Source organism: Xyrauchen texanus, chromosome 1 (genome assembly GCF_025860055.1).
Source record: "Xyrauchen texanus isolate HMW12.3.18 chromosome 1, RBS_HiC_50CHRs, whole genome shotgun sequence".
NCBI classification, from domain to species: Eukaryota; Metazoa; Chordata; class Actinopteri; order Cypriniformes; family Catostomidae; genus Xyrauchen; species Xyrauchen texanus.
The window spans coordinates 45877791-45893969 of NC_068276.1; the positions used below are offsets into that span (position 1 = coordinate 45877791).

At 37.3% G+C, this 16179-nt stretch overlaps 1 protein-coding gene across 6 annotated transcripts in view; it reads right to left on the minus strand.

Annotated features, from left to right (window-relative positions):
* LOC127660380 (serine/threonine-protein kinase BRSK2-like) overlaps nucleotides 1–16179 on the minus strand; it is a 184895-nt gene that overhangs the window by 35125 nt on the left and 133591 nt on the right. For all 6 annotated transcript variants that reach the window (XM_052150976.1, XM_052150746.1, XM_052150660.1 and 3 more), the window contains exons 4-7: nucleotides 14189–14329; nucleotides 6854–6970; nucleotides 1397–1430; nucleotides 1203–1271 (exon numbers count right to left, since the gene is read on the minus strand). In XM_052150976.1, coding sequence (XP_052006936.1) covers nucleotides 1203–1271; nucleotides 1397–1430; nucleotides 6854–6970; nucleotides 14189–14329 — 361 coding nt within the window. The remainder of the gene's footprint in view (nucleotides 1–1202; nucleotides 1272–1396; nucleotides 1431–6853; nucleotides 6971–14188; nucleotides 14330–16179) is intronic.

Genomic DNA, 16179 nt, shown 5'->3' on the forward strand with positions numbered 1-16179 from the left:
AGAGATGATTGCGCTTTGATAATTAGCTTTGTTTTGTGCCAGAAACACTTCATCATTTTCACATCAGAGAGACCCATAAGGGCCCTGACACTACTGAGATGTCAGCGCTTGATACATGACACAGAAAATTCTGAAGCGTGACTGACAACAGGGCCACGTAATAGATGATGTAATCAAGTGAAAACTAGCAAGGACTCGGAGAAGAAAAAATTTATGAATACAAGAGGGTAAAAAAATGCAGATTTAATCTCTAATGAAATGTCTTACAGCAGTGACAGATCACAGAGAAACTTTTCCTGATTTGATTGTTTTGTGAGGAGGAGGACATTATAATGGAGCACGCAAACATAAACGAGAAAGGAGAATAAATCGCCTTTTTCATTTCACCTGAGCAGGTGTTTCTTACGGGTTGTGATCCTGTTGAGCTCATGTCTTGAGCAGTAATTACAATGGGACCAACTTGATTACCCAGACTCAAAACAAGCCTTCTGGTGTCCAAGAATCAGAGTTGTCGTCTGGTTTGAGGAAGACTTCATTATAAGCTTGTCCCATTTGTTGCAATTACTAGATACTGGATAATGATGCAAGCATGGATAAGAAAGTTCTCAAGCTGATCGAAAGCTTGGTTTTATGCTGTCAACCACTTGACAAAGTCTGCCACTACCACTGGCATCCACTACATTTTCCTTTTGCAGACAGAAACCTTAAAAGGTTTGACAAGACCAAGCCACTCGAATTATAGTCTAATTCCCTCCACTGTAAGTACTAAGTATCGAACGGTAAGAAGATAAAAGTAGATACATGAAACACTCAGAAGGATGAATAAAGAGCTGATCTCATTCATGTCTGATATAAAGATGATTCAGAGGTAGAGTGAGAAACCGTAGTGCAGCTTTGGTGCTGTCAGTCCTTTTAACTCAGACTACAGAGACAGTATAACATCTTGATTCTCTTAAATCTCTTGCTTAGCTGATTAGCCATCATTGAAACATTCTTTTCTGGATTTGTCCACATATCCCCTAATATATTTTATTCAGACACAAGGGGACTTCTTCCATTGAGAGAGACACTTTAGCACAAGAATCATGTTTGATTTGTCTAATGGAAAGGGAAGAAGGCTCCGCAGTAGATTACAGTAGAATTATATGGCACAAAATGAAGTCTCATTTTTTTTTTCTCTGCCACAAAAAGCTTTCACTCACCACTAAAAGTGCAAAGAGAATGACTCCACAGCTCCATACATCAGCTTTTCTGCCATCATATTTCTCACCCTGACAAAGAGAGAGAGAGAGAGAGAGAGAGAGAGAGAGAGAGAGAGAGAGATGTTAAAAGCAGAATGGAAGGGAACAGAGGAAACAGGAAATATAATTATGAGAGATTGTCAGCACATGCTTACCCTTATAACCTCAGGGCAGGCGTAGTGAGGGGATCTATATATATATATATATATAAAAAAAGAGGACATATATTATTGTACAATCCTGAAAAAACACACTAATTGGTGGTAAACACTGATGATGAAGCATACTCAATCTGAAAATGTGGTGCGCTAATACATCTAAACATTCAGTAGATACATACCAGCAATGGGTATTGACACTTGTGATTTGCATTAGTATCTTTACCATCTTTTTGGGCAAAGAGACTTACTTCTAACTACCTTATGTCTGCTGCTGTCTAAAAGATCCAATAATGTAACATTATATTTTAATGACTTTCTGCTGGGAGTACGTAAAAGAGACCTGTATTAATTTGAAATTGTTAATATATTCCAATGGCATGGAACATCATCAGGCGGTGCTTTCCAGTGATTTCACTGGTGCAACACAAACACATTTCTCTATGAACACAAGTTTCCTGATTGGAGGTGTCCTATGCCATTATGTAGATATACTGTATATTGATAATATTTTAATTTAAAGGTTTACTCTCTCTCTCTGTTTTAAAAATTCACCACTGCTCATTATTCACTACAAGAGAGAGATATATTATTGCAGTTTCTGAAATCAAATTGCTGGTTTTTAATACAAATCAAAATACTTCACTGTAATAACAAGCTCAGTAATTTGAAAGGTTTCATGCCCATTTTGAGAACACAGGTTTGACTCCTTATTGTCGTTTGTGTAAATAATGCCTGAATATAAGGCATTTCTCATTTGTTCACATATCAATTGTATTTCTATAATATAAAATGATTAAAAGTATTAAAATGAATATTAATAGTATTAAATATAGCAAAAAAGTATTTAGTTTACCCTTTAGAAACATATCTCTTTTGACTGGGCATCTGGTAATTACTATGATGACCTTACAATGTTACCCCCTAATAGTCAAAAATGTTCTTTTCTTTCACAAGACCACAATGAGAATGTGATGCAAGTATAGACAGATTTAAAGTTGAGTGTGTAAGTTTGCAAGTCCTTGAAGTATATGCAAGATAATTCTCATTTGAATAAATACATAAATAAATAAAATAGAAAGGGATCATACAAATTGCATTTGCTTTAGCACTACCCTGATGGAACTACTTGACATAACAGATATTTAAGTACAGTATATTTTACGAGACCAAAAAAAAATAAAATAAACTGAATTCACACATATGATCCAGTTCAAAATTGTAAATTCCTTTCACTCTTAATATGGTGTGTTGCTTCCTTGATGATCAATGACTGTTTGCATGTTATGTGACAGTTGTGCATGAGTCCCTGCTTTGTCCTGAGCAGTGATGCTGCTCATAGACCTCCAGGTACAGTATGTTCTTTGGTTTACCAGCATCTTCTGCTAATTTGACTACATCGCAACAATGGCTATAGGACAGACATGGGCAATATATGGCCAATGGGCCAGATCAGGCCCTCCACGTGGTTTAATGTGGCCCGCAGCTCATTTATCATATTTTTTGTTTTTATTGGATATTTCAGTTAACTTGAATTGGGACCTAACACGTCTCCACAAGCGTTTAACATGCTCAGGGTTGCCAGATAAGAGACAAAACACCTCCCAGTTTGAGATTTATACAAATTGGAAATATTCTGCCTAATGTTATACTTATTTTGTGTAATCTGGCAACCATGCACGCGAGTGTGCTTTTTCTGTCTTGCTTTCCCCTTTGAACAAATTTAGCGATCTGTAGTGCAATATTCTGCTCAAGGAAAAGTGTTAAACGGCTACTCTGTGTCCATTCTTGAGGCTGCTTGTGATGTTTTTTTGCTAATTTGCAGGTAAACCTTCTCAGTGATTAAATTAAATATAAAAGTAGATCTTGGCATCATTGACATGTGAGCAAAAGCAAGCCAGATACAAATATGTATATGTATTTTTTATTTGGGCAATTTAGAAATGTTAAGGCCCTTTGCACCTGTATTTTAATCTAACTCTTGCAATAATCATTTATCATAGTCATGCAGCCTGTGTTATTCAGTTGTGTGCTAAAAGTTAACCATTGAGGAGACCCGCATCATGCCACTTTTAGCATGTAAAAGGGTAAAGTTTTAGAAATTAATAAGTAAACTCGCACGCTTTGCGACAAACATTATAATTTCTATAAATTAAAAAAATATATATTATATTAAAACCCTGATGTAGAGATTGTTACATTTAATAATAAATTAACAGGGAAGTAGAGATGGTAAAATAAATTAAGCTCAGCCTTTATTCAGTTTTTTAATTCCTGAGAGAAAGGTATCTATACCTTTGTAGAGCAATACAATACTTTAGGCAATTGCAGAATAGTTCCATTAGTCACAGATACACTTCAGAAAATTGAGTACACAAATATATCTGGGCTTAAAAATACAAAAACCAAAACCATGCAGAACATTGTATCTCAAAAGGAATACAATATGGCCCCCCATGCACTACTTCAAGTCCAATATGGCCCCTTTACCAAATTAGTTGCCCATCCCTGCTATAGGATGTTGTGCTTCAACTTTTGACACTTTTGGAACAATTGAGGGACTCACACACAACTAAAATGTGCAAACATGAATTGATGCTTATGAAGGTATATTCAGCTTTTGAACTGAATCTTTTGTGTAAATTCAGTTCATATTTTGTCTTTGTCATATTTTTATTATTTAGTACTTCCATTTAGAAGCTACATATGGATATATGTGATGATGAGGAGGAGGGCGTGGCCGGGCTGTGATGTGGCACGACTCGAGCTGAATCACTGATCAGCGGGAGAGCGAGATAAGGGCGCCAGAGAGCCGGTTTGAGAGAGAAAGAGAGACGCATGCAGCCGCACTGCATGTGTGTGTTTATGTTTGTTTTATGTTGAGTGTTACATTTAAATTTATGTTGACTGTTCAGCTGGTTCACACCTTCTCCTTGCCCACATTACCCCGTTACAATATATAATCAATAATTTTTTATGCACTCACTTTTTAATAATAATTTGAGAACATTTCCTACAACAAAAGTCAATGTCAAAGTTCCAGCACTGAAAGAGACATTAAGACGCCTGGTTGCTGTATGTGTGGCATGGATATCCCTTATGATGTGAACATTAGAGAGGATTGATATGGCAAATCAGGGACACCACATGGGGTGATTAAGTTGTTCTGAAAATACCCTGATGGAGAGAAATTACTCATTTAGATCAGATGCCGCTCATGGGTTGTGCAAGGCATTTTTTGTTTTTCCTCAAGTGCTGTTGGTCTGACTTGAGGGGAGCTGTTTAAAGAGTCAAAAACACTGAAATTGACTCTTTTTCTTGCCACATAAGCAGGGTTTTCACTCTGACATCACTCTAACACCAGACTTAGTGTTAGTTAGCTTGGAACTATGTTGTTTCTTGCTTTTATGCAGCAGTAAAGCCAGCTTTCTTTGATGTTATTATCAAACTTACAAGCTTAATGGATATAGGGTAATGATCCATATATGACCAGTGGTACCAGGGAATCTGGTTTGCATTGTATTGAGGCGTAATGTAGTTTCACTTGACTTGGAAGGTTTGCTATTTTTCTCTAGGTTCTGGGTGAATCAAATTAAATTGGATGGATTTCCAAGCAGCCTTGACACTATTTATGTAATGACTCCTCCCCAAATTATCATTGGGTTGACAACATTGCAAGATTTTTCAGAACTAAAGCTATTTCAAAATTGGGTCAATCCATTCACTAGGGAAGCAATGAGGAGCAAATACAAATGAATGAATGTCTGGCACAGAGAGGCTCCGTGTTGGTCTTCCTGCATCGCTGTGTTCACATGTGAGGGGTCTGGCACTTTCATATTCAATTGGAGTTCATTAACTCTGGTAAACAGATTATATTTGTGTCATGCAGACAGCATTCAAAAAGATGAATGTATTTAATTAAAAAGTGTCACATCTGTGCTTAGAGATAGGAAAGCAACCATCAATAATTACAGAATGCCTCTGTCAAAGGAAAGCACCAAAGCCTTGCCACTAATTTTAGTCATTGGTAATAAGAGAAGTAGTAGAGACTGGAGTCAAGGCTATGGTTTGGTCACTTGGGCAAGTACTAAAGTCTTGATTAATATTGTTTTGTCACAATATGTTCGGATCTGTAGCACCTTTCTCTCTCTCACTTTTTCATTGACAATAGTGCCTTTCATGCCATGCCTTACACATTCACAGTGCCTATGAATGCCAGAGTGAGGTTAGGTCACAATTCATGTGCACCCATGCACTTGCGTTCTCCGTGAGATGGCGCTGACACTAATGGATACAAGATATTCATACACTTAAAATTCTAACGCATGAGAATGTGAACGTTTCCCCGTGCACACGAGAAGACTTTCCACAAAGTTCACTTAAGGGTCTCCGTAGGTCGTCATGTGCATATTTTTCACTAATAGTAAGAATTCAGACAGGGTCAGGCGCTAAAATCTATTCAAAACCTTTCAGTTATATTTATATTTTTTCATAATTCATGCAAATAAATCTGGTGGTTCCTTTGTGTCTGTGGTTATCAATGGGAGAGTTAACTTTTTTCAGCTCAGAAATTTGTAAAGCTCTCAAAATCATACTTTGTTTACTATTTTGATCTGAACAGAATTAAAAATTGTATTAGCTGCAATGGATTTAGCCAAATGAAACAAAACTTGAATTCAGAAAGCAGTGAGCGATTCGACTAAAATCTTCACAGTATTATTATAATTGTAACCTTTAATATAACCATATACTTACTTTTTATTGGAAATGTTTACATTTTAATAATGTGATAATGCCACATTTTTGGTAATCCAGTAAATTAAATATGTTACAAATAAATGGTACTTAATCTTATTTGAATATTTTCTCTTTCTTTTTTTTATAGAACATTGTGAATACAAACCAAAAATATTATATTCTGTATCAGTGCAGAAATCTGGCGTCAGTGCAGAACAGCTTCACATAATCAACACTTGAGTTTGAACACAAAAGTCAATAAACAGTTAAGCTAATCTTATAAAAGGGATATTTCTGACTCTAAATTCTGATTGGATGAGCCACGCTAAAGTTGTCCTTTAAAAGTAATTTAATAGCTGATATACTGTACACACACACACCTGTGACCACAAATTAATTGAATTCTACATTACTGCAGCAAGTTGCAACATTGCTTAGCAATTGTAAACAACTAAACTCTACTTTATAGTCATGACATATCATCCTGTGAAACACCCTGCTTTGTATATACACATTATTCTATCTTTGAAGTGAAGCAGTCCAGTCACTAAAAGCCATGCAAAATATTTATTGCAGTGACACATTTCTACAATTGCATGGTATTGTATATTAAGGCATACTGCTCAGCCCTAAGTCTAGATGTACTTTCCCTTGATTTATAAAAAACAAACAGGTAAATTCTAAGTAATTGTAGCAGGAGGATAGATTATGACTCACCCGCAGCTGGTTTCTAAGAGACTGTCTCCAACCTGTAGAGAAGCCATACCAAAGTCTGCTATCCTTATGTTATTCTTCTCATCCAGCAGCAAGTTCTCTGGCTTCAGATCTCTGTGGCTGCATACAACATGGGAGACATTATACTTTAGGTATAAACAAAACATTTATAGAGTCTTCCTATTTACCTGTTTATGTTGTCCAATTCCAATGAGCATATGGTTTAAAACGATTTTTGTGTTCACACTGTTGCAATAATAATTGCATTTGCATTGCATCGTATTGTTTATCTACATATCTTATTCCTTGTTTAAGAAAACAGAGAAGCTGCCAGCATCAGACTCAGCCCCAAATCTCTTGATCAGACGTCACTGGAAACATCTTGATTCCTTGTTTCATTGTAAAATCCTCTGATCTGTAGATACAATTCTGAGCTTTCTGTGCCAGTGTCAAGAAGTGAAGACTCTTTCATCCAGAGCGAATAAGTGATCGTGGAACAGAAGATCATTTTAGGCCCAGTAGATCAAAAATAGCTTGAACATTTCAACTATATTTCAAAAGATGGCTGAATGTGACCTGAGAGCCTATGAGCATTTATTGAAGCTCATTGTTTGGAATGGTTTGGCAACAACAACTGGACAATAATTGTTGGTGGGATAGAAACGTGACTTGAACCAGAAATACTGTTTCCCCTAACTAGAACTCCACTGATGCAACCACAAACTTTCTTAGAACTCATCAACATCTACGTACAACCAAAGAGAATACTGGTGAAATTAAAACATCTGCCCAAGCAAGTAATTACCTGATCAAGAGATAAGAACACTCACAGGGTTCTTTTTGCTTCCTGTGAATTAGCTATGGATTTCTCAGTTGGCAACTGGCACTATTATCAACATGCTTTAGTTGAATTCCATGCTATATTAAGTCAACACAATAACCACATTACCTGTAGTGTGTGTAGGCATTAAATTGCACACATTTTCATCTATAAAAGACTCCACATTTCAAACAACTGACTAGCATTGAGCATATATGAGGTCCACTGAAAGTTATGTGACTGCAGGAAGCACAAGCTATAAAAGAGCAGGTATTTCCTTACCCAGCGATAACCAAGTTATTGCAAAGGTTAAACCCAGATCAACAATAAAGTTTTTACTGTCTTTTGCCCAGAGATTGATTCATCTTTCCCATGCAAAGGCAACCAAGGAGAAGGAGGAGCTCTCAGTAATGGAAACACTATGTGAGGTCCCAGTCAATACCAGTGTGTGCTTATTGAGAGCCTCTTCTGATTAGCTGCCAGCTAGAGACTGATTGAGTAAAGCAGGACTGACTGATTGATCCCAGGGTATCTGGCACCATAAGTATTGCTCAGGCAGAATCATAAACATCTTTACAAAATAATTCCATCTGCTTGCTTAAACACATAAACCAAAAAACAAACATTTAAGCCTTTAAATTTGCTACATAAACTTGCAAAAACACCATGCTTACTGCACTAAATAACAGTAAGTAATTTCTGAAGTAAACTGTTGAACCATTTTTCTTCTCTGGCTCACATTTAGGGCAAGCTTTATGTGTAAATTCTAATTATAAATGCACAGAGTTAGTGGCCGTTCACACCGAATGCATTCTTGTGTCTGTCTCCACTGTTTTTCAATTGTTTTCTATGTAAACATGAGCTAGACAGACGTCTTTGACCATTGTGCTGTGTCTCATTATTTCAGTGTCTAGCACAGATTTTTTTTAGAGGCTGTGTCAAGTTAAAAGTACATCAGTTTAAAAAACCCATCTCTTGACACATGTTTAAGGCGGGGTGCCAATGTGTTTACATTCAAAGGCAAAGAGTAAATGTATAATCTTTTGAGAAAATCAACAAATGAACTTTCTCACAATTAGCAACTCTTCCTGAGGCATCACACCCCACTGAGCAAAGACTGTAAAATCACACCTCGTTGTTGCCCTTACACATCTGTCCCATTCTCTCCCCTCTTCTCCTCATCCATTCCCCTTCAGCCCAGAATCACCTCAAACTCACCTAAGGTCTGTATGTAACAAAAGACCATATCTGATGTATACAAATAATGTAACTTGTGTAACATGTTTGGTATCATTTAAAATGTCTCTGTGCGTCTGGTATAGTGTTTTGTACCCAGGTTTGTAAAACTTAATGACAACAAAGTTATAAGGGCTTTGCCAAATACTGAATAATTCCGGAGGTCTAACCCCTCCTTGAAGGTGTAACACCAGGAAGCCAAGAACCCTTTTACCCCCAAATTCTCATTGATCAAAGGATAATACCATTTGGTACACAATGTGTATTTCCCTCTGGGTATTTAAGGAAAGCTGGCCCAGAGCTCAAGGTTCTCTGTATTCAGATGATCCCACACCTCGATGTGTGTAACTGTAATAATAGGAATCTGCATTCAGATTTCCAATATTTTGCAATTACATGTACTTTTCTTAACTGCCAGGTATGTTCTTTGACTTGTTACTTTAACTTGTGTTTTAAATCCTACCTGGCAAATAAATTGTTACTTTTTGATTTATTCTGTATTCCTCTGAAATCATTTATATCAATACTGGGTCTTTAAAATAGGAGAAACCGCTCTGGAGGAACCGAGCAGGAGAATCACATTTTAAGAATCATTTCTATCATAACTAAAGCTTTAATGTAGGAGGAAGCCACTTAAAGACTATCAGTTTGAATCTCATTAGAAACTGATCAAAAGGTAAATGAATAGAAGAGGATTCAGAGTAATCAATAACTTAAATAATTAAAATAAAAGAATAATCAGAAAGAATTTAGAGCTTTAATCTAAATCAGAGGTCAACTTAAAATTGGAGTCAGATTAATATAAAATTGGAGTCAGATAAAATTAATAACGGGATGAATTTGTAAAGTGCAAATTATTAACAATAATTGCTTTACTTCAGTGCTCAGAAAAGACAGAACAACGCAGAGACCTTCAAGGGGCAAATCTATGTATTTTTAGTAGTTTTGCCTGCCATTTTACACATGCGTTTAGTGATGTTTGTTGCACTGAGTCTAGCATTTTTAGTAAAATAACGCATTTGGTCTGAACGGCCCCTTATATGGCATCAATAGGAAATGAGCAGCTTCAAGCACCCACTGAAGACTCAGTCTTTTTTGCTTTTGCATTGTATTGGCCGGAAAGAGACAGTGAGCGCATTTACATGCACATCTTACACAGATTACGCAAAATAAGCCAAATCAATGTTTGATTTGTAAATGCATTAAACAACTTTAAACAAGGTCATAAACGGCATAAAAAGAAACTGATCCACATGCGTAGATTTTTTGCCCATTACACCGATTTCCTGTTGCATGTAAACACATTTACCGGCGTTCTTTCTGGGTTATCCATGTGTTGCGTTCATGCCTCTTCACTATCTGATGTCAAAAGCAGAGAATAACTATATTATTTCGATTTCGAAACGTGGTTTGAGGATTTTTTTAATAATCAGATTTTGGGATTTTTTGGTTATGGTGTGTATGTAAACGGGCACATTAACTGCCAGCATTGTTCTATACAGCAATATACTGTTCAACAAGTGAACAAAACATGCCATCTATAATGCACAAGCCACTAAATCTGTCTAACTCTACCATGTGAGAGAACAATCTAACAAAAAACACAAACAGGTTTCCCACCACATGTTTAAAAACCCAAATCATTGAGCTCTTGTCCTCCAGCTATGGTGCACATGGCATTTAACAGTTCAGTGGTTTGTGGAAACTAAGATCTCCAGTTGACCTTCTGCTCACATTGACGCTTCAGAAGTGATCACAAATCATGTGTGCATTTATTCTTCTAAACAATATTTATTTTAATAGACAAGAATGCTTATTTAAAATACAGTATGTGTAGGGTACAGTATGAGCACAATTAAACAAGTGTCTTTGCTAAAGTTTAGTGCTAAGTACTTTCTTCTCTGAGGTTTTCCACATACTAGTGACACTATTCATGACTGCATTGCAAATTTAGTTTATCATTTAATATACACTGGAGCAGTAAAAAGAGCTTCACAATCTGGTTAAACCAATCATCAAATCTTTCCTAGCCCTTTGTTGATGGTCACCAAACACTTTCAAAATTTAGAGATGCCAAAACAGCCTGTCTAAATGTCTTGCTGCTAATGCATGTAAACAATGGTCCTAATTAAAAGCATACCAGAAAATGATCAATTTCCCCATCAAATATAGAAGCATGCTCTGCTGTATGCAATAGAGCTAGAACGTTTGATGCTATGCATGCCTCATTGCACAAGTGAGGCATGATTGTATTTATTGTATTTGTGCTCCAGGCCCAGTTACTTAAACATGAGTATAGTTGCTAACCATCCTGTATCATATGGAATCGTCCCATATTTAAGTGAGCAATATTGTGTTCTGTAAAAAAGCTTCAATACTTATGCTATTGCATTTAAATCAATCTCACATTTAAGTGTCAATGCTAAAAATTACAGATTTAAATGGAAACCAAATTGGTAAATATCAACATTGGCTGCTGCTACGGACCACGGACACTTTGTGTCACACTTCAGTGTGAAATTCAAATGTATTTATTTACAACAACTGCAATTAAGTTATATGTTAGTCAGTAAAAATGGTAGTGAATGCATCTCAAATGCATTTTAGCACTTCATTCCATGACTCGTTGTTTATACACAAACATACGCTTTTATTCACATATACATATATACACATACATCTTCAGTTCATAGTTATGCTGCTTTAGTTAGGTCAGCCAGAACCAAAAACATTTATCTTATTCTTTAAACCTACTTTAAAGTGAATGGCATCCACGCTAATTTTATTCTATTTCTTTCCCTGTCTAAAACTCTGGATTATATTCAGAGGTTACCAGACCCTGCCAGATCCATCTCTGGTCCTGTTTGATGTCCGATTCCCACTGTGTCGATGAGTGATGATGACCAACTGCAGCATATGCCTGCCAGACTTCATTTCAGTCTACTAAGATAGGCTTCACAGAGGATGCAACTCAAAGACATGAGATTCTTCATGAGCCACAGTCTCAAGCATGGGCTCAGGATGGAGATCTCCAAATTACCTACCATAAGTTTCCAGCTGGACTGCAATGCTCCTCACTGAATGAAACCTATATCAACTTGTTCAAAGGAGGGATGACACTCTCTTAAACTACATAGAAAATGAATGAACCACAAACCTTCATCTGCCAAGGAAAATGCATCAACGTGTATTTCCTCAGTTCATTTTGGATGACTTCAAGGACTTTAACACTAAAACCTATATTTCATACAAAACCACTTTGTTTAATCATTGACCCACAACACTTACTTAGTTTACTAATTTTAACCACTAATAGATCTAAACATAAATAACTAATATTGCCATTATAGTCATTCATTTTATGTTATAGCATCATTTCATGTACAGCTGTTTTGAAAAAACGTCTGTTGTGAAAAGCGCTACACAAATAAATTTGACTTGACTTGGCATAGCCATAGGCATATACGGGGTGGCATTTCATTTTTGTTTACAATGTGGTCAATTGTCAACTGCCACTGATGGTTTACTTAAATCTCAAATGGCAAATGTGGTATATAAGCAACTAAGAGTATCACTTATTTATCCCTTATTTGAAAGAACCTGAATTTATTTCTAACATGGCAAATATAAAACTTGGCTAAACACTTGGTCACACTCATCTCTTTTCTACTCCTTCTTGTGTACCTGACAGCAGGGTAATGGCTGATGAATTTGACTAGCTTGTTTATCATAAGTCTGACAGTCCTATCTAGACTCTGCCAGACTTTATCCTTTCTGCCTGTCCTCAAACTGAGGCCAGAAAACAATAATTTTATCCCTATGAATGCAGTGACAGCTGAAGGCTATCAGCCCAGCACATTAGATGAGTTGAGCTTTAAAACTCAAGAGAGGAAAATGGCTGTGAACGAGCAGAGGAGAGAACAAGTGACGCCTCCCTGCCATGCTGTTTATTCAGCGCATTCCATCAACTATCGAAAGAGGCCTTCAAAACCATCCATTAGCTAGTTGAGCTGTGCTGGAAGCTTGCAGCAGTCTTCATTAGGCTGTGCGCCTGCTCAAGCGCATGGTAAACAGATGCAAATATTGTGTTAATGGCTATCCCTTCAGTGCATTAGCATACAAGCATATGAAGAGGATATGGTCGTGAGAATGACTGAAGTGCAAAAAGAGGTCATTCAAACAGAAACATTAGCAGCTTCAGCAATAGCACTTACAATTTTTCCATCCAACTGTCTGGTTTGTCCCTGCTTCTGATATATCATGTATGCAGTTATGTAGAGTAATAAGAATTAAGTTGGATAGAGAAAAGTAAGAGTCAAGGGATAATCTTAGAAAATGTCAAATATTTTGGAGTCAAATTTATTTAACATATTAAATATAAATCGATTTAAAACTGTATAACTTTGTAAAAGATCATATTTAAAGACCACAGATTGAGCACATTTTAAAAATTAAATTAAATTAAAATGAGCTTTCATAGTGTGTATTTAGACAATATCACAAAGCATCGTTACAATACAAAAAACAATGTGGTATTTATAGTATGGTATATTCTTTACCCAAATAAATAAATAAAAATGGGTCAAATACAACCTGAAGAGAACAGACAGGTTAATTACATTATTGTACATAAATGTATATAAGAGAACATGTAACTCAGTGTTAGAAGGCCAAAACCTTTACTATTTCCTGCTGTTGTGAGGTTAATTGAACCCATCTTGGCTCTTAAGTCAGAAAAGATGGAGAGAAAATATAAAAATAAAAATTGAGAACATTTTTCATCAATATCTAAAAAATGTGGAGAAGAAAGGGGCTGGAGGATACACTCAGAGATAAAACTTCTACTTTTCCTCAGCTGTACTGGAGGGGAGCTATCAATCTTTGACCCAGAAAGTGTGTGTGCATGTGTGTGTGTGTGTGTGTGTGTGTGTGTGTGTGTGTGTGTGTTAGAGATGTTTTACAAAATAGTAATATCTCAATATGATTATTTTAGTATTCACAACAATGCTTTGTAATGACTGGAAAATGCTGCACTTGAGGTGGCTTTCACCATACATATAAAATGAGACCAAACAGTGCAACACACTGGACAACAACAGCTCATGGCTATACATGATGTATGAAAAAAGGAAAAAGAAAAACAAATGTGTTAGAGGGTATACAACCAGCACATTTGACTTTCTTGAACAACTAATGAGAGCCTGCCAAGCTGTGAATGCTCAATATGAAGGATTTTGATTCCCTGTGGACTGACGAGGAACATAAACATTCCCAACTCTTACCATATAGAGTGACTGTGGCAGAAGTCCAGCGCAGAGATGATCTGTCTGAAGAACTTCCTGGCCTCTTTGGGCGTTAACCTGCCTTTCTTCACCAGGTAGTCAAAGAGTTCTCCACCTGAAACATGCTCTAGAACCAAATATCTGTGGGAAAACAGGAAGTGGAACTAAGAAATCCTGACATAATATAGCTGTGAAACTCACAAACTGTGAGATTATACTTCCATCCAGGCTCCAAAACTAATTAAAGAGTTACAAACCAGCGGATATCTTTATTAGAATCAGCAAAATTATGTGGTTTAAGTTGAATTGTAAGAATGATAGTTTGACCCTTGTTAGCATACAGTATATGTGAGGTATTCAGACTGAAATTCTAAAAATATGCTAAAGAAAACATCTGTTGTGAATCGCAAATACTTTGAAATTTACACTGTGTAGGGTGTTTGAAGTTTTTTTTACTCCTGAACTCCATGTGGCAACAAATATGTGCAATATTCTTTGCATTAAGCCACCATAATGAAAATATGAGGAAATCAATCATAATGTGTCTTCATGTTTTTGTGCCAGGCTGCTTTTCAATTACAAACAAAGAAACAAAGACATACAAAAGGCTCATAGCTCAATCTCATATGAGTTAAAATTATCTGTGCTGTTTATAAAAAGGTAAAGACAACAACATTATTCCATAATGAATACAATGCTAAATATTGTAGGTAAGACATTTTTATGGCCAGTCAATTTTCTCATTTCACTCCAAAAAGTTATTTTTGGACCCTGCTTACATGTTTTATTTTATTTAGTTTTTTCATCCAGTTGTATAACCTTGCATTAATTCACATTTCTTAAGAAATGCAACAATGTTTCATTTGTAAGAGCAGTTGAAAAAAGTTCAGAGGTGAATTTAAGTAGCTTTGGATACAAGTGTCTGCCAAATGAATACATGTAAATGTAAATGAATTAATGTAATTTAGTTCATATTTTCATCCTCAGCAACCTATTTTATACTAATTAAATGGGCAATCCTGTGAATACGCCCACGCGCACACGCCCAGAGAATCCACAGTCACTTCCAGGACAGCGGTGACACGCGGCGCATGTGGCAGGGCATCCAGGCCATCACCAACTACAGGACAACATCAGTTGCCTGTGACAAAGATGCCTCCCTTCCAGATGCGCTGAACGACTTCTACGCTCGGTTTGAAGTGCAGAACGACGTGATGGCGAGGAAGTCCACCCCTCCTCCCAACGACCAGGTGCTCTGTCTTACCACGGCAGATGTGAGGAAAACTCTACGTAGAGTCAACCCACGGAAGGCTGCTGGACCAGACAACATTCCTGGCAGAGTGCTCAGAGGATGTGCAGACCAGCTAGCAGATGTTCTTACCGACATCTTCAACATCTCTCTGAGCAGCGCCGTTGTTCCAACGTGCTTCAAGGCCACCACCATCATCCCCATGCCAAAGAAGTCTTCAGTGTCCTGCCTCAACGACTACCGTCCCGTCGCGACTTACACCCATCATCATGAAGTGCTTCGAGAGGCTCGTCATGAGGCAGATTAAGACCCAGCTGCCCCCTCACTAGACCCACTGCAGTTTGCGTGATCGTTCAAACCGTTCAACGGACGATGCCATCACCACAACTCTCCATCTGGCCCTCACCCACCTAGACAATAAGGACTCATACGTTCGAATGCTGTTCATAGATTTCAGCTCAGCATTCAACACAATAATTCCCCAGCATCTGATTGGAAAGCTGAACCTGCTGGGCCTGGACACCTCCCTCTGCAACTGGATCCTGGACTTCCTGACTGGGAGACCTCAGTCAGTCCGGATCGGGAACAGCATCTCCACCACCACCACACTGAACACTGGGGCCCCCCAGGGCTGTGTGCTCAGTCCACTGCTGTTCACTCTGCTGACTCACGACTGTGCAGCAATGCACAGCTCGAATCACATCATCAAGTTCGCCGATGACACGACCGTGGTGGGTCTCAT